Below are 21,618 nucleotides of genomic sequence, written 5' to 3'. Positions count from 1 at the left end.
GGAGTGAGAGGTGTTACCTCTGGTTTGGATATGGTAAATGTTGGGAGTTTCTGTGTAGTTCTTCATGTAAAGAAAAACAGTACTCAGACACTTGGAGTTTTTGATCATCAAAAAGTAGTACAGAACATAAAGAACATGATACTAGTGGTACTAGAATAATTGGTATGATAGGGCTAATCTGTTGCATGAGGAATATTAGAAAAGCACCGTGATTTCATATGGCTGTTTGTGTCTCTTTTAAGACCTGAAATCTTCCACTTTGCTGGATGGAAAGATGACTATGGAAGGATTCACTGAGGAAATTGGTGATCATTTGAAACTGGGTAGCGTGTTTACCTTCCGTGTGACAGTGCTACAAGCCAGCGGCATCCTTCCTGAATATGCAGATATTTTCTGCCAGTTCAAGTAAGAATTCCTCCCAGTTTTCATTAGGCAGCGAGTGGCTTAACAGGAGAGCAAATAGTGAGAAATAAAGCATCTGACTGAGAGCTTTCAAATGATTATGATAGGGATTTTTCCTCTGCTGTAAGACACTATTGGTCATTGGAATTCATGTTATGAACATTACCTGCTTTATGTTAATGTAGTGTTTAGGAATAAAGATTTTGGAGAAAGGAGTTGAGAATCAGAGTGGGTTCTTAGTGACTCTAAATAGAGATATCTTACATTTTTGTTTGTAATGTAACTTTTAATGTTGAAAGTTTGGTATTAGATTATGCATATGCCCAGCTAGAATAAAAGCTATATGACTGTTGGGTCAATCAGTAGCTCTCAAGTGATTGCATTGTTCTGCTTAGGTTCTTAAGAAATAGCATGAAAATTGAGAGTAATGAAGGTATAAACAAGTACAGAAATTCTGTTCTCAAAGATCAGAATATTTCTAGCTTTAAGCCATCACTCAGCTCTGTTTTAAGTTGCCACCAAAATAAATAAATAAAAGTATCTTCTTTGTCATGTGCACAGCAATCTCCACTGAATGGTCATGCTGATCTATTTATTTATTTTTTTTTAGCTTTTTACATCGACATGATGAAGCTTTCTCGACTGAACCCCTCAAAAACAATGGTCGGGGGACTCCCCTTGGGTTTTACCATGTTCAAAATGTAAGTAAAGCCTATAGCTGTGTAGTAAGTGGCTGCTTTATCACTAGGAAATTGTATTTATCCTTCCTATGAACATCTTGAGAGGTTTGTAGGAAAGACTGAAGGGATTGTGAAGAATAGACAATAGGAGGAATGATCACGTGGATGATGTAATCCCCAGCAGAGAACAAAATAATGTGTCTGTGTGGAAGATTTAACTCTTCCGTTTCACCTCTACTTCCTGCTTTTGGATTCCTTTTATCTATTCCACTTCTCAGGATGCTCAATGAAAGCATCTTAGCATTTAGCAAATAAAATTTATATGTAAATAGCAGTGCTGAGGGTTTTGATTGAACTGAAAATATCTGCCCTTATCTGTAGTGTAATCTTTTTGTTACAAGTATGTTCAAATGCCTGTCTTGAGGCTTTCATTTTCGCCTTCAGTGGAAGGTAGAATAAAAAGTAGGTGGTGGAAAATGTAAACCCTTGAACCCCAGGTTTTAAAAATTTCCTTTATATGTGTTTCATTTCACTTCCTTCCTTTGAGATTGCTGTGGAAGTGACAGAGTCGTTTGTGGAGTACATCAAAACGAAGCCTATTGTGTTTGAAGTTTTTGGGCATTATCAGCAGCATCCTCTCCACCTGCAAGGACAGGATCTCAACAGGTATTGTTCACTGTTCTGGCATAAAGGCTGTGATTAGGCTCAGATCAGCTCTGCTGTTTAGGCGGTACTTTTTTTGAAATTATATAGCCACATTCTCACCAGCAGAATTCCTAACTGGTGTAAGCCTGTTGGTAAAGGACTATTTCCCCAGCATAGCGTGTTTTGTTAATGGACAGTGGGCTTGTTTTACCATTTTAAATATGAAAAGCTGCTTTGCTGAAACAGCTGCATGCAACATGGTGGTGGTTGAATATTGTACACAGGACTTTAGCAGTGAACCCAGCGTGTTCTGGGTAAGTCCTGCTACCCAACAAGAAGTAATGCTCTGTCAAGGCATACAGCCTGATGCTAGCGTGAAGGTAGGATAGCAAAGCAAAGAGATTAGGGTAAAACAAAAGGCTCTCAATGTGTAATATCTCATGAAAGTACCGCAACTGGTGTGGTTGAGCATTTGGGAGCAGGGAAAGGACCCCTAGTCCACTTATTCACGGCTTAAAGGAGGAGTCTATTTTCTGGATTACTGGGTCTGGTTAGCCCCCTTACTGAAGGTAGCACCTGTGAAGAGGAAGTGTGTGCTGGTTTTAAGAGGATTTGTCAACTGGAACCTTTGCCTTAGATTATTTTTGGGAACTGTCTGTTACCCAATTAAGCTTTTAGTGCAGAATGGGATAGAGCAATTGGAAGCTATAAATAAACCTTTCTTTCATTGACAGCAATGATTAATTAAATTAGAATAGAAAGAGGATTTAGGTTAATCTGATAAGTATTCTGAATCCTGGGTTAAACTTCCATGAGATGTTGAATACATTTCATTCTCTGGGCTGCTTTTTTTCACAGGTAAGATTTACTTATCTTCCTGGAATTGTGAGGCTCTTCTCTCAGAAGAAATAACACCTACTTCTGTGGGGGGCGGGCTATCTGTACATGTGTGTGTGTGAGTATGCATGTGTGTATATGTGCATTTGTATACATTTTTTGTTTAACATGTATTGTTTTTCTTTTCTCTACAGTCCTCCACAACCATCCCGAAGATTCTTTCCTCCCCCCATGCCACTCTCAAAGCCAGGTGAGAAATGTTCTCTACTTCTGTGCATCATACTTTATACATCTGTTTGTCATTGAAAAGGAAGATTATAGATTTTTTCAGGAAACTGAGAAATGAAATTGAGTGATCACTGAAAGATGCCGTTGGAAATGTCTTCGCTGCCAATCTTTTTCATATATTGTGTTCAGCCTCCTCTTGCGGTTAGTGCTTCTTGTGGCATTAAAGGGTAGAATATTGTTCCTGAGGTGTTGGCCATATTCCAAGAGATCTGGCTATGACTCCTTAAGTGCTCATTGAGCACTTGACTAGAAATTGTCATGTTCATTAACCATTCCATCTTTTTGCTTTCTAATGTTCCTGTTTACTAAAGCAGTCTTGTTAAAATGATCGTTGTTTTTCTTTATTTAATTTTAATAATGCATGCTGAACTCTTTTCTATATTTTTTTCCCATTTCACATTTTATTTCCTCCTCCTCTTACTTTCTCTCACCTGCATGTTTCTGCTATCCTTTTTTGTCTATTCCTGTGTTCCATTCCCTTTGCAGACCATGAGAGAAAAATTGAGTTGATTAGGTATCTCATGTCTGGCTATGTAAACGTGCATGTGCTGAACACACTATCTGAGCATGCCAACGTGCTTGCGTCCTCTGCTGTGGCTGCTTTCCAGGATGGGGCTGACCAGCTACCACCTTTTCTCTTTCTGCCCGTTCCCAGCTGTCAGAGTGAGAGGGCTCCTAAACGAGATGGTTAGTAGCCAAATTTCATCTATAGTAGATGCAGAAGTAGTTGCAAAGGGTGCTTCAATTCTTTTTTCCTTATTATTATATTGTAGTGTTCCTGAGACTAGAAACTGCCATAGTTGCAAACACTGAAGGATAAAGCTGAAGAAGTTTTATAGGGATGTTCTAGAGAAAATTGTATAGGGAGACTTAAAATTTCAGAGTGCTAAGTATCAAAATTTCTTGGACTTCTGCTTTCTTGTCATCTGTAAATAGTTCGGAGATATTTGGGGTCAGAGATGCTACATGTGTAAAGCAGCCAGGTACAGACATACAGACATACAAGTACAGACATGTTCTATATAAATCTAACTGGTTATGTACAGTGCTGTTCATCACAGGTGTATTCTGTAAAAGAGCCACAGTTTTTTTCAGTTTCTCTGCTTAGCAGTAAGCTTGAGTGACTTGTGTGTTTGATGTTCCCCTTACTGCCAACAGCACTGAGTCCAGCTGTCCAGCTCATGGACAGTGTGTGCTCATCTGTGGGTGTTGCTGTGGTGGTATGATGGATATGAGAGGGTGATTACTCTTGTTAACAAGGGAGAAAAATGAATGATGGCACTGAAGCCATTTCACCCTCTGCAAATGGTATAAAATATTTTTTGCTGTATTACCTAATGATTTCTTTTCAGCATTGTCTGATTTTTATACAATTGACTGGTGAGTGGGATGGCAGGAAAACCTTTGTTTCTCTTTGCATATAGGTGCTGAATGTTTTGCTTTCTTTACATCTCTATTTGTAAAGTTAATTGACCTTCATGGTTTGCTGTAAAACTCCTAGATTTCATCAGCAAGTCTGATCTAATCGGTGGTCTTGGTGTTTTGAGACCAATTGTCTTTACAGTGTGACCTGCATAAGCAGTTACAGCATACATAGGGTCTTGGAAACGACTTAGGTTTCTGTGAGCCCTAAAGTAATTTTTCTTGTATTCAGTCTTTGTAAAACTTTTTTTTTTTTTTTTTTTTAAGTGCCAGCTACGAAGTTAAACACTATGAGCAAACCAAGCTTGGGACAGAGTGTGAGCAAATACGACCTTCTCGTCTGGTTTGAGATCAGCGAATTGGAGCCAACGGGGGAGTAAGTCTAGTGTTCATCTTTCACATTTTAAGGACAGTGGTTTGTGCAATTAGATCTTTTATCCGTTCAGATGAAGCTGATGTTTAGCAGTCATCATCTGGTGGTGGCCTGTCTTATATCTCAATGGTCTTTGACAGGTTTGTAAATTCTGCTAGCATTTATTGTCTGCTATGGAAAGGACTGAAGAAAGACAGAAAATGTTCTTTCACACTTGAAGTAATCTCTTCATTTTGAGAGCCCATGCACACTAACTGAGCAGGGAGTGGGAAAATTTATGCTGTGTTTAGACAGTAAGTTTAAATTCTTGAGATAATTACAAAATTTATGCTTCAGAAGTCACTCTATCAGGCCTTATGTGTTCACCTCTGCTACACAGAAGGCTTTCCTGTGATAATTCTCTAGGGGCTCTGTTGAAAAGTGAGTTCTGCAGAGTTTTTAAGGTATATGATAAAATATATGCTGTTTCTATACTTAGCTCATACCATTGTCCAATAAGGAGTGAAGATTGAGAGTTCGTAGAAACACCCTTATTTCCTCAGCTATTGTATGGAGAGGTAAATGTAGGCAGCACTAAAACGAGAAATACTGTTACTACATCCTGTCTTGACTGCTGATTTCTGTGTGTCTCCCAGGTATATTCCTGCTATTGTGGATCACACAGGAGGCCTGCCTTGTCAGGGAACTTTTCTGCTTCACCAGGTACTAACGAAGGCTGTAGAACAGCAAGTTTCGTCTCTCTGGGGGTGAGGGGGAGGTATCAGACTTCTAATGACTAGATTTTTACTTCTGTCTTTTTTCCCACACACCTTTCTAATGATAATTACAGGGTCAGTCATCTTTCAGTGTGTACTTACAGTCTATTAGCTTTGGGCAAAGTGGGGAATATCCCTGGCCTCCAGTGTATTGCTGTTCCCTTTGCTTATCTGTGCATCCCACTCTTGCTGTGTGTTTACACACACATTGAAGTTCAAAGGCTTTTAAACAGCAGAAACCCCTGGGACCAGATTTGCCCCTTGTGGGTGATTCGGTACTGAGGATGGGTGGATAATGTGGACTCAACTTGCTTTGGTTCATTCTCAGTGTGTGTGGCTAGAAGATGCATCAGCACAATGACCATGCCTCAGTGCATTTTAAATGCTTGTAATTAGTCACAAATGCTAATGTAATAATCCTGCATGACAGTTGGCCTTTAGCTAGATTTCAAAGGTGCTTTGAGCTAACTATTGTTTGCAGGTTTATATTATGGCTTCTTTCTGTACTCCCATTTTGCAAGTTCCTGTTCAGACTCCTCCTATGACTTACATTTCCTCCCTTTCAACAGGAATAGTTCTTAGGTTCCCACAGCTCATGAGGAATCATCATACTCCCTTTATTTCTACCTTTTCCTCCTGAAACCCCATCCCAAGAGATGGCACTGAGTTCTTGGCTTGTTACTGTTTTCATTAATTGCTTCAAATGGAAAGCCACTCTAATTTCATTATCAAGTCCCCAACACCAGCAAAAGTATTTCATCTTCTTTTGAAATAGTTACACAGCAAGAGCCTTTTCCTTGGAAATTCCCTCTCTTCTGGAAATTGCCTTATTTGTGGGTGAGGAGGAAAAAGTGTTCTGTTACACGTATGATCATACTGTTTTCATACTAGGTTAATTTCCCTGTCCAGTAACGTGCAGAAGGTTGTTGACAGTTACGAGCTAATTTAAATGATGATCTGCACTTCAGTTCAACAGTAGAAGTGTGAAGTGGATGAGGTTACTGTTGGGGAAAAAACTTCATGGTCTAAACTTCCCTTTTTTGAACTGTACCAGGGAATCCAGCGCAGAATCACAGTCACCATTATTCATGAGAAGGGCAGTGAGTTGCACTGGAAAGATGTGCGAGAGTTGGTTGTTGGTGAGTATATTCTGTTTGTGTGTTACAGTGCAAGGAAGATTTGTTGATTTTTCTTTGCAAATGATTCTGTTACCACTAAGAGCATTGGATATGGGAGGCGGATGACTTTGAAAGAAATCCAGAGGAAAAATTTAAGTTTTCTCATTTCCATTTCTAACTGTGTGTCTGACCACATAGTCTGAAATGAGATCTGGAAAACAATTCCTTCTGCATTCCAAGTCTAGATTTAATTGTTTTTCCCCTCCACCTTTTTCAGGACGTATAAGAAACAAAGCAGAGGTAGATGAAGCTGCTGTGGATGCTATTTTGTCTTTGAATATTATCTCTGCAAAATACCTGAAGTCCTCACACAGTTCCAATAGGTAAGTGAATAAAATGAGTATCCTTTCTTTTAGAAACCTAATTTTCCTTTGGTATCCCAAGATATGGTCAGGATATTTAGGAAGCTGGGCATGCTACTAATTATAAATTTTATATTTATAGAATCTTGTGGGCACAATGTATGCAGATAGGAAAGAGTGTTAACATAATTTCTTGTTAAAGCTGAAGTCCACTGCTCTACATGAAAGATATTTTTGATAATGTCTTTGATTTGCTCTCCATTTGTAAGCACCATAAAAGGAGGAAGGGAAGGAACTGCTTAAGGGTGTCTCAGAATTGAACAGAGAACTTTCAAATTAACATCAAAACTTGTCACTAGAATACAGCGTTAGAGTACAAGGTTGATCTCTGGGTGATATATTTATGGATGTGTGCATACCTCTATTATTCCTGGAATAACCACATGATAATCTAAGAAATAATCAAGATAAGCTTCATAGTTTTAAGCGTTGCCAGTGCGTAAAGGAAAGGCAGGAGAACTAAGATAGATGTACCACAAATTTATTCCAGTTCTGATAAGGAGACACTGTGAGATCTGTGGCTACATATGTCACCTCATTAGTGTTCATTGCTGTTAAGGTGTCAGTCGGACACTAAGGATTTTTGTTTCAGTGTCTGCAGCAAAGGGTGCTGAAGCAGCAGTCTGCATTGCCAGCAGAGCTTCTGGCACAAGCCAAGTCACTTGAAGCTTTGTGGCTTCACTTAGCTGGTAAAAAGCAGGAATATCTCTGAAATTTAACCCTGAAAGTGTCTAGAGGGGAGAAGTGAAACCATCTCTTCTGCAGTGGTTGACTCCTGGCAATTTCTAGCTGCTGAAATGGCTTCTAACTTCCTTCTCCATTAGAATCTTAGACTTTGAAATACTATTGTGGTAATAAAGGTGGGTCCAGGACAGTGTTGCTACCAACTGAATATCCTCCTGCCACCTAGTGTCTGCAAATGAGGATAGTGATAATGTTTTTAGCTGTTAATCTTTGCCTTTCGACAAGAAGCGCGTATTTTACTTTTAGCGTGTTTGGATTGATGGATTGGTATAACTGGGTGTTACTGGGGCTTCTGTTAGTTTCCATTCTGTAGTTTCCTACCAGGAGGGCTGCTTGGATGGAGGATGGCAGATAGTGAAACGAAATTGTTGACCAACTCTGGCCAGAATGCAAAGATGTCATTTGTGGGATGAGTGCGGAGCAGGGCAGTGAAGTGGGATTGAAGCCCAGTCAGGGCTGTGTCTTATGTTTGCTCATTGTCTCCAGACTTGTTTTCCGGTTGTTTTCTTGTTTTTAGTCTATTTGTTCCACTCCTCTCAGCTGTTGCTTTTGTGTTCTGCTTTTGGCTGCACTAACTAAAGCTCTTTCTATGTTTTTACAGGCTCTTTCTTGATAAGGATATGCCTAGGTATTTTGCATTTGCTTCCTTTGCACATAAAGATTCTTAGAAACAGAATGCTTTATGTCCCATTTGTATTGCTGCCATTTCCCTTTCAGCTTTTGTTGAATTTTGTTAGCACACCCCTTAGCTCCTTTAGAAGTAGTACATCTCCTCCTCCCTTGTGTATCAGGAATTTATTCAAATACAATTCAGTGGGGAGCATGTGAAGATATGTTTTCCTTCACATATGATGTATAACTTCCCTTATTCAGTCTCTTTTTAATCCCAAAATGTCATCAGAATATAGTCCTGATTTGTAGCACTCCGTGGTTTCTTGTTTTGTTCTCTATCAGAGCAGCAAACTTGGGATTTTTTACTGTCTAACTCCAGAGTGCTTCTGTTTGCTGTGCCAAGGCAAGGACTGAATGAATGATTAGGTTACTTGAAATTCCACCTCAGAATTACACTGAACAAAAGGCTGTGACCACCACGTGACTGGCATTCAACCTCCGCTTTGAGGTTGGATTTGTAACTGAAATTCAACAGTGAATTTGCTTAGACTTCCTAGTCTACCAGTCGAGAGAGAAGTGAGATATTTAGCTGCTCAGACTGGATTCCTCCTACACCTTCCAGGTGTGTCTGTGGGTCACAGCCAAAGCACGCTGCCTGCTGCTGGCTGCACTGTGGGACAACTTGCATCTCCGTTTTGTGTCCTGCCTGTTTGAAAAAAGAGGAGACTTAAATTTCCAGTGCTCCTGATTAACCACTTCTTGCTAACACTAAAATCCATTTAGAAGTCAGTTCTAACAAAACATTTTTGCTGTTAACCAGTTCCTCCTGTTTTCCATGCTTTGCTTGTTCTGTGCTCCATTTTCCTCCTTGTTCTGTTTGCTCTGTGAAAGAAGTTTGTTCATTTCTGGGTTTTGTCTCCCTCTGTAACTCTTCCAGGATGTTTAGGAAGCCAATGTATATTTATCTATCCACCTAGACAAAGTATAGTAGAGTCACTGTCTTGAAACTATATTTAACTTTGTTTTGGTGTGTGTCCAAAAATCCTCACATGCAATTTAATTCTGCACTGTTGAGCAGTTGTTCCAGTCCTATCTCCATGATGAGAAGAGCCATTTTCAGCACTTCTCTTAGGAGAACCAGGCTGTACTTCTGTTTCTTCGACACGAACAGTAGATCTTGAGCCTGCTTAAAGCTTTATAATTGCATCATAATAAAGATACAATGAGAGATTAAAATATAGGAACTCAACACAGATCTGTGAAGTGTCAGAGAAAAAAACTGTTTGCATTATCTAGTTCATATTAGGATTATTATATTATAGTGCTTTTCAGTTTCCTATTTGCTTAGTCTTCAGGATTTTTTTTTCTCTGTATGATTTTTTTTAAAAAACAAGACACTTAGCAATAATTTAGATGTATGTTACTTCCAATGGAAGCAGTATTTAGGGATGTTTTTCAATTATATTACTGGAGAGCCCAGTTTATGGCTTCTCAGTGCTTTCCCTAGCTGTGAACTGGGTAGTTGATTTCAGGAGGAGATTCTTAATTTGAGATCAGAACTCTTGCTTCTGCTCTGCCAGTCGTTAGGCTCTTTCATGTCTCATTTTTTGTTGTTTTCTTTTTCCCACTCTATTTTGTCCTTTGTCTTTGGCTGAATTTCTTCAATTCAGAAAATTGAAAAGTGTACAGAATAAGAGTGTTGGACTTTCTTCTAGAGAAACCTACATGAAATTAGTCTCTAGCTGTGGAAAAAAAAATGCCCTTGTTAGGGAGGAGAGAATGGAACAACAATAGATAATCTTAATTTCTTCATTTTTGGGATAGAATTGTGGGACCCTTCAAATTTCTTTCCACATACCAAATTGAAGAATCTTAAAATTTGTGTTAGATTGGCAGTTTTTATTTGAAGCAAGTAGGAAAATAGAAAGTAATCATGATTACTTGAATATAAGACTTATTCCAATCTGTTAATTATTCTCATTTGCTTTCAGAAGCTACTCTTTTTGTATGGTAGTGAAGAGGGATATCTTCTGTTTCATTTTTGGTCTAAGATCTTTATTGGAGATGTCTGTAGCTGTATGTCGTTCCTAGAAAGTGGCGTTGAATGAGAGTTGCTTATAGAAGAGAATCTTCTGTACGCTTTGAGGTTCAACTCGGCTGAATTACAAGTTAAGCAATAGAGAAGAGTTCTGGCTACTTAGAAACACTGTCTTTTAGCGCTGACCTCACTGTGGTTTTATGATAGTTTTTGTTCTCTTCTGTATTCCCTCTTTTCTTTTAGATGTGTTTTTCCCAAAACAAGTATTTTTAATGCCAAACTAGCTGAGGTTGAAGTAAATAATCTTGGATGCATGTGTAAAATTTGGAGAGAGATGAGTCTTTGCTTCAAGTATTTGTTATCTAAATCACAGTCACATTCGATGGTGTCAAGAAGTGATGCTATGCCCTGGCTTATGAGAGGGATGTGGAGGAGAAATTATTATTAAGCTCTTGTTTTACTTTTTTATTTTTTTTCCAGGACTTTTTATCGATTTGAAGCAGTTTGGGATAGCTCTTTGCATAACTCTCTTCTCCTTAATCGAGTGACACCGTATGGAGAGAAGATATATATGACCCTTTCTGCTTACCTGGAGGTGAGTGCTGTGCCATCTTTTGTTCTTGTGACTCAGATGAAACTATTTGAGACAACAGGCAATGTGTACTCTGGAAAAATACCTGCTGGTCTAAATATCTTTGAATCTTAAACTCAGGGAAAGTGTATTCTAGGTCTTCATTCATTTCCTGAGAAGAGGATGTAAAAATATATTCACAGTTTGTATCTTGTAGTATTATTGTTAGGTATTACTGTCTTGAGAGAAATGTGTGACGAGTCTAGTGTGTTTCCTTACCTTTCTGTATCTCTTTTTGTCTGAGTTTGTATTTGAGTGAAGACTGAGGAAATAGTACGAGTGCTACAAACATTGGCATAGCTCTTGGCCTTGCCTGCAACTGTTGGCACTTTTGTCCTCTGTTGTACGACTATTTGGCCTGAAAATTGCATCAGGAAGTTTAGCAGTGCTCTTCCAGACAAACACAAAAACCCAAACACTAGCAGCTTTCCCAAGTTTATCCCTCTGAAAGAGAGAAACTTTACAATTTGGCACAGGTGTCTACAGGCTCTCATTCAGTACTGTATTTTTCTCCTAGCTTGACCACTGCATTCAGCCTGCTGTTATAACAAAGGATGTTTGTATGGTCTTTTACTCGCGAGATGCCAAGATCTCACCGCCACGATCGCTACGCAATCTCTTTGGCAGTGGCTATTCCAAAACTCCAGATTCGTAAGTTTAGATGTGTTTTTTGGTACCAGATGTTTCCCTAGATGCTTTTCGGTGAGGTGAAAACATAACTTGGCTTTCTGTACTTCTTCCTTGAAAGTCTACCTAGTATGTTTTTGAACATACTTTCTTGCTTACATTTATTTTGTTGAAACACTGATGGTTTATCAAGTGACAGCCCCTTTTTCAGCCTCCTGTCTTAAGAGATAGGAAGAGAGATCCATTTCCCAGTCTGCCTATAGAGGATACTGGTCCTAACTTGAAAATTACTTTAGCAGCAGCTTTCCAAGTCTAATGGGAAGAATAAAGGTTGGCAGGAAATGCCATTTCTAGAGATCTTGCAGTCTATTCTGATTATTTTATATCCAGATTAGAATGCACATATACTTCTGACTAACAGTTATACTTAAAAATTATAATTTGGGAATCACGAATTTTATTTCTACTTTATGTACTTTATTTCTGAAGATAACTCTTTTTTTGTTCTGGTGTCTTTGAACAGCAATCGAGTAACTGGAATCTATGAACTCAGTTTATGCAAAATGTCAGACACAGGAAGTCCAGGTAAGCAATGTGCACTAAATGTACACTAAAGTGCAGATGATTTGAAATCTGACATGCTGTCATCTGCAGTTTTGAAGAAAGCTTTGTGAGTAGAAAGAAGTAAATACTTCTCTGTCTATGAGAAGCACTTTGTGTTTCACAAGAGCAATGGAACATTTCTATTCCATGACAAATTATGTAGGCTTTGACTTTTGATCTCCATCTGTGCTCACCATTGGTGGACCAAGGATTCACTGGCAACTTATTTTCATTTTCTGATCAGAGTGTATCTTGAGCATGTACCTGGGCCAGAGACTCAATGGGCATAATACATTGCTAATCATAATTAACACAGTTGGGAGTTAGTTTTGCAATGGTATTTCTCTCAGACTTCTGAGAACCAGGTTTTAGATTTTGCTCATATCCAGTGGGAGCTTGGAAGGAGTGTAGTCACGTACTATCTGTGCATTTCTTCCTCCAAGACCTAGCAACTGATGCTTTTATTTTGGTTTACACTAAACAGGAGTATTTTCCATTATATGGAGGTAAATGAAAAATGCGTAATGAAGTAAGAAACCAGAACCAAATTAAACCTCCTTGGGTTTGCAAAGGATTGTCATTAATCAAACAATTACTTTATTTCCAGCTGTACAGCAGATATGTAGGTTCTTCGCAGGTTGCTAGTTGTTAATTTTTTATTGATGTCTTTTGTTATTTTTGACTGCTCAGGAATGCAGAGGAGAAGGAGGAAAGTCCTAGATACCTCTGTGGCCTATGTGCGTGGAGAGGAGAACCTGGCAGGCTGGAGACCCCGCGGTGACAGCCTCATTCTAGAACATCAGTGGGAACTGGAGAAATTGGAGTTGCTGCATGAGGTAAGTGAAGAGACAAAAAAAAGTAAAAAAAAAAAAAAAAAAAAAAAAAAAAAAAAAACAGCAGTACTTTGGAGATTGTCATTAGTGCACCCTTCTCTGTGATCTTTTAAACTGAACATGTTTCCAAGTGAAAGTTTGTTCTCAGAGTCAAGATGTAAATAAATTCTCCAATAGGGAAGACAAGAGCATGGCTGACCACTGAACAGAATCTTCAGCTCAGAATGTCACTGAATTCTACAAATGCAGATTCACTTTTAGGGCCATTTTAAGCCCTTTTTTATTTTACAGTAACAAACTTTTACTTGTATGAATCCTAAGAGAACACAAAGATTTTGGTGTCTGTGAAAATAAGGAAGACCCTAGGTCAGGCTATGTTGATTTTTTTTTTTCAGGTGGAAAAAACACGACATTTCCTTCTGCTCCGTGAAAAACTTGGTGACAGCATCCCCAAGTCCCTGAGTGAGTCGTTGTCTCCCAGTCTGAGCAGTGGAACCCTCAGCACCTCCACCAGCATTTCCTCCCAGATTTCCACCACCACTTTTGAGAGTGCTGTCACCCCCAGTGAAAGCAGTGGCTATGACTCAGCTGATATAGAGAGCCTGGTGGATCGGGAGAAAGAGCTGGCCACCAAGGTAGGACCTATGAGAGGAGTGGTTGGACGAGTTTCATTTTTCTTATGCTCTGTAGCTGTAATTTCTTCCAGCTAACTGCTGCAGATGATTAGGTGTCTGCTGTTATGGTTGTACCTTATTCCCTTTCCTTCGATCTTCTGTAAGTGCAACTTCTAAATTTTATCAAGGGAATTGCTTATTCCCCTCTTTGTATTCATGAGGTCGTATGTCAGAAGCTGTACCCAGTTCTGGGTCTTCCCGTACAGGAGAGATTAAACTGGAGGAGGGGAGCACCTAGATGACTGAAGGGACTGCAGTATGTATATAGAAGGTAGTGAGGCTGAGGCAACTGGGGAACAGGATTTCTGTACCAAAAAGGAAAGAGAATGTCAAGGAGGGATCACATGGCAGTCATCTTTTGGGAAAGCAAGGGGTTGGCATGAGAGGAGAAGGCAAGCATGGTGTAAAGATGGCAATCAACTTCTGAGAAGTGCAAAATGAAAGGACAAAGAGATACAGTGAGGAGGTTAAATATTGGGAGAGGTTGCCAGGAAATGCTGCAGAGTTTCCATCCTTGGAGATTTTCAAAGTTCAATAAGGCAACCAGGTTGGCCTTGCTTTCAGCAGAAGGTGGAACTTGCTGACTCCAAAGGTCACTTCCAGCGTAATTTTTGTTCTGTGTCTGTGTAAAACTTATTTCTTTTAGCTTTATTAGTCTTGAATTCTATATTGCTGGACTTTTCGGTGGTAGTTCAGAGTTCGCTTATTCTCTAGTGAGCTGCCAAATGTGTTTTGGCAAATGGTCTCTTATGTGTTCCAATTTCTCTGAAAATCTCAATGTCAACTTGTATTTTCTGTGTGTGTGTTTTGTTTTTTTTTTTCCCCCCAGTGTCTGCAACTTCTTACTCACACTTTCAATCGTGAATTTAACCAAGTGTACAACAGCATCAGTGATTGTAAGGTAAAGATTTTTTTCTTCCATGACCTCAGCAGCTGAACGTGTAACAGCTACCATTTGTCCTTCCTTACCTACTCTATATAATAGAAATATGTTTGAATTTGGGCAATCTGTTGTTGCTATTATCAGACAAAACACTTTGTCTTAATTTTCTTCAAGTTCAGTCTGTTGGAAGAACTTGTCTGTTCTGTTCAGGTTCCAAAAACTGTTGAAGGCATTGGAAACAGGGTGATCTCTGGCCACAACATGGCATTTAGTTTATCACCAGGCTGGAGGTGCTTTTTATTACCCGATTGTTCACTTTTCCTATGCAAAAGCTTAAGGGAAAAAAATATCCAAAAGATCAGTCATGAATAGTGACTATAGACACAGACACCATTCTGTAGCAAAACAAGTAAACTAATACATTCTACTTAGGCAATCAGGGTGCAAATCAGAAGTGTAGGACATGAACAAACCGGGTCTATAAGAGTGTCATTTTGTTTTCATTAGCCCGGACAGGGATTTATGCAAAATCTTAGTACTGAAGAGGAAAATGGCTGATGGAAATGCTTCTCTGTTAAGTCTTAAGCATGCTTGCCTTGAGTGCCCTGTTCTAACTGGGACTGAACACCAGCTACAAGAAACTCCTCTATAATGTTTTGCATATGTCTGTCCTTGTAGCTGTCTGATATTTCTCCAATTGGGCGAGACCCATCAGTGTCCAGTTTCAGCAGTGCTACCCTCACTCCTTCATCTACCTGTCCTTCTCTGGTGGATTCAAGATGCAATTCAATTGATCAGAAGTAAGTACTGGGTGTGAATAGGAAAATTATTTCTTAGAGCTTCACAAAGCTATGTTACATTACCTGGATTTCTTTTCCCTCCTCTTTCTTTCCTGTACAATTCAGATGGTTCTGTATACTGCCCCTTGCTATCTTCTCCAGTCACTGTGCATATATACATATTTTTCCTTCTCCCACCTTTTGAGCTGTCTTCTGTGTTTAATATTCTGTGAGGAGAAAAGTGCATCTTGAAGTACTGTAGTGCGTCCTATGTCAAACCCTAATATGATGTCTCTATGTCACAATGTTTAGCAAGGGAAACAAGGGAGGAATAGTAGGAAACCACATACTAGCAGATAATATTTTCTCCTTAATAGAGTTTCAAGTTTTATTTTACAGATTTTTATGGAAATACTGTTTGATATTGTATAAAAGACTCCTTATATCATGCAAAAGATCTGGATTAGACGATGAAATTAGTAAGATGTCTAAGGTGCAGCTGTGTTTTAAATTCCATTGTCAATTTGCTTGCTTTAAGGGATTTTTTTCTCTCCACTTTTTTTTTTAAAGGACTCCAGAAGCAAATTCTCGTGCCTCCAGTCCCTGTCCTGAATTGGAACAGTTTCAACTCATTCCTGCAGTAGAAACTTCCTATATTGCCCGAGCTGGAAAGAATGAATTCCTAAACCTTGTTCCAGATATTGAGGAGATCAGACCAGGGTAAATTTCTTGTTGTGATTGTGCTTTCCCATGTGCTGTCACAAGGGTTTTCTGTGATTTTTATTGTCCTTATCCCATGTGAGGGAAAGTAACTAAACAGGCGATAGCAGAATTATACAGATGTAGGTGATGCAGCTGGCAGCAGGATTGATGGGAGTTGTGTTTATCTTTAAACTCTGAAGCACTTCTGCCCTGCATTCAATTTTTGAAGACAAAATTCACCTTTTTGTAGAAAAACTTTTTTATTATAATGTTATAGGCAGTGCATATGAAGGCCCTAGCTTTGTGTAATGTTTTGCAGCTAATAGCAGTAGTTGGCTTACTTAGAAGAATTTTTTTTTCAGCTCTGTAGTCTCGAAGAAAGGATATCTGCACTTCAAAGAACCCCTCTCCAGCTCCTGGGCCAAGCATTTTGTGGTAGTCCGCCGTCCATATGTTTTTATTTACAACAGTGATAAAGATCCTGTGGAAAGAGGAGTCATAAACTTATCCACGGCTCAGGTGGAGTACAGTGAGGATCAGCAGGCAATGGTAAAGGTCAGTAAAGAGCACTTATTTGTTATGGGTGGAATAGGAATAGCACTGCAGGTGGTCGTGCACTTACACTGTCTTGTCTGTCATCTCTGGTCTAAGGAAAACACATGGGTATTTTAGAGAAATGTCCCTTTACCTCATGACTTCTGATGATGCTGCCTGCAAGGCTCTGAATTTGATCAGGGTTTAGCCTCAGCTTCTGTGCTGGTATATTTGGTTATTTTAAATTGTATCTGATATTTCAGACACCCAACACTTTTGGTGTGTGTACAAAGCACCGCGGGGTCCTGCTCCAGGCCATCAATGACAAAGACATGAATGACTGGTTATACGCCTTCAACCCACTTCTTGCTGGCACGATACGGTAAGAGGCAGCTCTGGAGCACACAAATACTACAGAGCCTAGAGACAGTTATGAGTGAGGGGGCAACTAGTCCCAGAGTTAATCTGGTTCTGAAGGATTCGAGAAGGTGAGTGAGCTAGGTGGGAAATTATTATGACTTGTACAGAAGAGCAGAACAGAAAATGGGCTGATTTGTGGGGAGGGAAGAAAAATTATTTTCCAGAATTCAACAGTTTTTTTTTTTTTTTTTTTTACTTTTTTCTTGTGCAGGTCAAAATTGGCTCGGAGACGCACGGGCCAGATGAAGTACTGAGTCCATGTAACGTTCTCATCTGTTCTCCTTAACTCACCTTCTGATAGATAAAGTGTTACCTCTCATTTTCTCTTTGTGATTCTTGACAGTTTCTCTCGTATGTGATCCTGTGGCTTAATGTTCCCTACCTTCCCAACTCTTTCAGCACATTTTCTAGCTATTCTAATCCTACCTTTTTTCTTTTCGTTTGTGCTGAGAAATCCTACTAGTAGCATGTGGCCAAAAAAAAAAAAAAAAAAAAAAGAAAAAAAAAAGAAAAAAAAGGATTGAGTTATTATGCACGACTCTAAAAAGAAAAAAAATATATTTTTTTCTTATAACAGTTGTTTTCCCATTCTAACTGACCTTTCAGTGTCTATTCTACTGTCTGTGTTGTCTGTCTAAAATGCTGTAGGTTTTTCATTCAGTTTATGATTTGGCAGTAGTCACTGGTTCCCTCAGGGCTAACTTCTAATGCCAGGGGAAGATTATTCCTTCTGTAGACATTACCCAGCCAGGAACTGCAATAGCTCTCAGGCTTTCTGGATCCAGCCTCCTAATTAAATACTGTTGAAAGCTGATATTGGATAAACCTATCTGGGCAGATTGGATTTGGGACTGGTGCAAGTTTGAGTTTCCAGGGTCCAGCACACAAGGGCATGACCCGGAAAAGGTGGAGGAACGAGGCAAGAGGGGCTGGCTGTGATGATCTGCCTTGAACTCTTGGTGTGGAGGGCAGATGAGCAGTGCTTGGATCTGCCTCTCCCTGAGCACATGTGCACTCCTCTGCCTGAGAACTGGGCTGAGCAGGCAGAGCTTGTGCTCAAGTGAGGAAAAATACACAGTCCCTAAAGTTCAAGATGCTCAGCCTCATATTTTATGTGGATGGGGTGTGTTAAGCTGAAAAAAGCCAGCATTGTTGTTCCTAGAGTGTGTTCAGGAGATCACCACGGGGGGGCAATAATTCCCTTTTCGGCTTTTAGTTTTGGCTTTTGGGTTCCTGTAGCAACAGTTCTCACTTCCCTCTCCTGGGAAGAGATTTTCAATTCTAATTGGCACATCCTGGAAGAGTGCTCTGAGCGGTGTATTCGGCATCTTTCTGAAAGACCTGCTTTATGCATGCATCCCTTATCTGCAATATTCAGATGACATCTAGTCTGCTCATGGGCAAAGCATCTCTCTCTAGAAAATAATTTCTGAACTTAGCACTTGCAGTATTCTCCAGGCATCTATAGAATAGCTTTCATTTCTCCCTGGAATAATTGTTGAATATCTCCTATCTCCCTGCTGCAGTTTACCTTAGCTAAAACCCCTTACTTAACTTTTAACTTCAGAGATGGTCCTTCCCGGAGGACAGATCAGGCAGACTCCAGTCCTGGTCAGTGGGCTGCAATAACTGGCCTTTTGGAGATCAGCTGCTGTTGGTTCTTGGCCTACAATGCAAGTTCTCCTTGAGCTTTGATCCTTGCCCCAAGAAAAGGAGGCAGAATGACTTCCCTCCTGACAAGTAAACTCATCTTGCGAGTTTTCAGAGAGGTTGGGATTTTTGGGGTTGTTTTTAACTGTTTGACTACTGTGCTACACTCTCTTGACTTGCCTTGGGCACCAATAGGGCTAGCTGTGATCCTGGGGAACATGCACGGATTTCATGCTAAGCCCCCTGTCTCAGGGTGGAAGCAGAAGGGGTTTGTTCCATTGCACGGTTAGTCACACTTAGCAAAATACCATTTTGTGACACCAGCTCAGGAAGGTTATTTTCATTCAGATCACTTGTCACCAAGTCATGCCATGTCCTGTTGCCGGAATTGTGTATGGGACTGTCAGAAGTTAAGCTTCTTTTTTTTTTTTTTTTAAGCTTTATGGATTTTTTGCTTCTGCAGTAAGGTGCAGTGCCTAATGGTACCTCCTAAAAGCATGGCTAGAAGAGGGACAGGGAGATGGAGTCAGACCCTTGCTAGGGTATATCTCTATATATTTCCAAATAGTATTCCAGCTAAACTATGTACTCATCCTGTCTCCTGTGATCCTCAGACTTGCTCCAGAACTGGAACTCAGAGTGAGGGAGTGTTCTGGGGACCCAAGAGCATAATATGGAAAACAAATTCTTCTCTGGCTGCATGTTGTTTAACTGAGTGACTCAATAGGATGATGGCATTTCTTTGTAGTGGACGATATGCACTTCAAGTGTGTCGTGCAAATAGGACTCTTGGTGCTGAAAGAGAGCTCCCAAACTGGAGCTAAGCAGAATTCAAGATGCATTAAGAATGAACTGATTTTAAGCACTGAGTTGCTACTACCACCGCTGTTTGCAATGAAGGTGAAACCAGTCTCAAGAAAGCAAAGGAGAGGTAGCAATTCAGGTGGTGGCATTATGTGATGCACTGAGAATGTTTGTGTTTTTGTTTTTTTATTTTTATTGTTTTAACTAGAACAAAACTAGTTTGTTAAGTCTTTGCTTTGGATAAGCCAGAAAATGAGCTAAGAGGATACAGGTATTGCACAGAAACATGATTAAGGGAATCTTCCTTTAAAAGCAGGAAGAGACAGATGCTTACTTTATACAGAGCTTGAAATGTACAGCAGTGTTGCATAAATGCTACCCTTATATCTAAGGACTCCAAGCGGCTTCAGATGGCTTGATGTGTATATGTATACAGGTTGTCCTAAGGGCAAAATTCTATTTTTAAGCATCCACATCTCTTATAGCCTCCTAATCTGTGACAAAAATCTATTCTTGTCCCGTGGAGTTCAAATGGGCATTATTGTTTTCAGGTCTGATATAAAGTAGACGGTCTTAAAGTAAACGCTTATTGAAGCTTGGTTTGAGACATCAATTTCCCTACTCCTTAAAACTGACAAACAGCTGAGGTTTTCTTGGAGAAAGAGAGAGAGGGGGAGGTAGAGAAAAGAGGATTTCAGCTCACTTAACTTGTTTGACTAGATCAAAAAAAGCTTACAAATTTCAGTTTTGAAACGGATCAAGAAGGGAGATATGTGCCAAGCTGCCTTCTCTTGACATTTCAAAACCCATTGGGTCACCTGCAGGGTGCCCGTGGGCTCCTGGAGTCAGACAGCTCTCAGGGCCCAGGCGCCGGCTGGAGCTGTGGGCCAGCCAGCCCGCGGCGCAGAGGCACCGGCGGCCACCTCGCCTGGCTGCTCCTGCAGAGACCCGGGAGTGCGCGAGCTGCAGCTTTGGGTTTTGTGCTGTTCGTGGGAGAGAAGGAAAAACAAAATAAGGTCCTGTGAAAGCCATGTCGTGTTGGTGCTGGAGCTTCCCAAATACTTTAAACTAACCCTCCTATACTGTGTTTTAGAAATGCACTTTAAGTACTTTTTTTTTTTTGCTTATTAGAAAACTCCTATATTCTGGAACACAGAAGGAAAGGGAATAGTATTTCCAAACCACTGAGAAAGTTTTGTTTTGTTCTGCCAGTGTCTAACAGTCTTTATGACTAAAGAGCAAGGTATTTCAAAGCAAAGACTTTACATTTTGCTGCTTGTTATCTAATTTACAGGGATTTAAGTTTATGTAATGTATTGTATATTTATACATCTGTAATTAATCGCACATATTAGAAAAAGGATTAGCTTGGAGTAGGACCCATTGGTACTTTGCAATCAACTAATACTGCCTATGCATATACATGTTTCTGGTACTCTTACACAGCCTTAGTTTGTGTTTGTATTGTGGTGGCGTTTCGTTGTTGAAGATGCAGTTTTTAACCTGCTGCTCAAAGGAAGGATACTAATGCTGCTCTGGGACGGTTTGCTGAATGTATTTTAAAATGGGTCTCTAACATGTGCGTTGCATCTCTCTTTTGTGGTTTAAAACCCAATATGTGGTCTGAACTGTACTGTATGTAGCGGGAATGTGTTAATTTTGTGCTTCCTTGTTAAAAGCATCAGCCGTTCGAAGAACAGGATTGAGATATTTTGTTCAGAAGGCCATTTATGCGCTCTAAGTCTTTGAAATCAAAACTAGTCCAACACTAACCGGATGGTTGTGTCCAGTGTCAATTGGGCCGGTTTTTAAATTAATGCGAGTCGCCGTGTATTCAGAAAACTGAGGGCGTGTTGCCAAATTAGTGGCCTGATCCTGAGCAGTACTGAACTACCTCTTGCTCACGCTGAGACCAAGGAGTGGAAGCAGAAGGAATCTTGGATGATCGGCGCTCCCCAGGGTCAGCCCTTAATTTTACACTTCGCTTATTCACCCTTCACGTGCAGTTATTGATGTTCTCCACTTTGGACATTAGACATGCTGTTGCACTGAACTACATACGTTTCTTTTTGGTTTTGGTCCCCATTCCTCCATTCAGCATCTCTGTACACAAGGTATACAAGGTATACGCTGTATAAGTGG

General features: G+C 39.9%; 1 protein-coding gene across 15 annotated transcripts in view; it reads left to right on the top strand.

Moving 5' to 3' along the window:
• The window catches only part of KIF1B (kinesin family member 1B), an 83,129-nt gene extending 63,269 nt beyond the window's left edge, over positions 1-19,860 (top strand). For all 15 annotated transcript variants that reach the window (XM_088536146.1, XM_088536157.1, XM_088536149.1 and 12 more), the window contains 19 exons: positions 243-405; positions 1,013-1,103; positions 1,630-1,748; positions 2,759-2,814; positions 4,542-4,650; positions 5,283-5,349; positions 6,457-6,541; positions 6,798-6,903; positions 10,817-10,931; positions 11,485-11,618; positions 12,118-12,179; positions 12,888-13,033; positions 13,426-13,665; positions 14,534-14,605; positions 15,266-15,387; positions 15,937-16,086; positions 16,431-16,623; positions 16,866-16,984; positions 17,234-19,860. In XM_088536146.1, the coding sequence (XP_088392272.1) occupies positions 243-405; positions 1,013-1,103; positions 1,630-1,748; positions 2,759-2,814; positions 4,542-4,650; positions 5,283-5,349; positions 6,457-6,541; positions 6,798-6,903; positions 10,817-10,931; positions 11,485-11,618; positions 12,118-12,179; positions 12,888-13,033; positions 13,426-13,665; positions 14,534-14,605; positions 15,266-15,387; positions 15,937-16,086; positions 16,431-16,623; positions 16,866-16,984; positions 17,234-17,276 (2,192 nt within the window). In that variant the 3' untranslated portion in view covers positions 17,277-19,860. The remainder of the gene's footprint in view (positions 1-242; positions 406-1,012; positions 1,104-1,629; positions 1,749-2,758; positions 2,815-4,541; positions 4,651-5,282; positions 5,350-6,456; positions 6,542-6,797; positions 6,904-10,816; positions 10,932-11,484; positions 11,619-12,117; positions 12,180-12,887; positions 13,034-13,425; positions 13,666-14,533; positions 14,606-15,265; positions 15,388-15,936; positions 16,087-16,430; positions 16,624-16,865; positions 16,985-17,233) is intronic.
• The last annotated feature ends 1,758 nt before the right edge of the window (positions 19,861-21,618 follow it).

This window comes from Tinamus guttatus, unplaced genomic scaffold, assembly GCF_059628265.1.
Source record: "Tinamus guttatus ecotype Peru unplaced genomic scaffold, ASM5962826v1 Tinamus_guttatus_pri_ptg000652l, whole genome shotgun sequence".
Taxonomy (NCBI): Eukaryota; Metazoa; Chordata; class Aves; order Tinamiformes; family Tinamidae; genus Tinamus; species Tinamus guttatus.
This window is presented reverse-complemented; position numbering and strand designations above follow the sequence as displayed.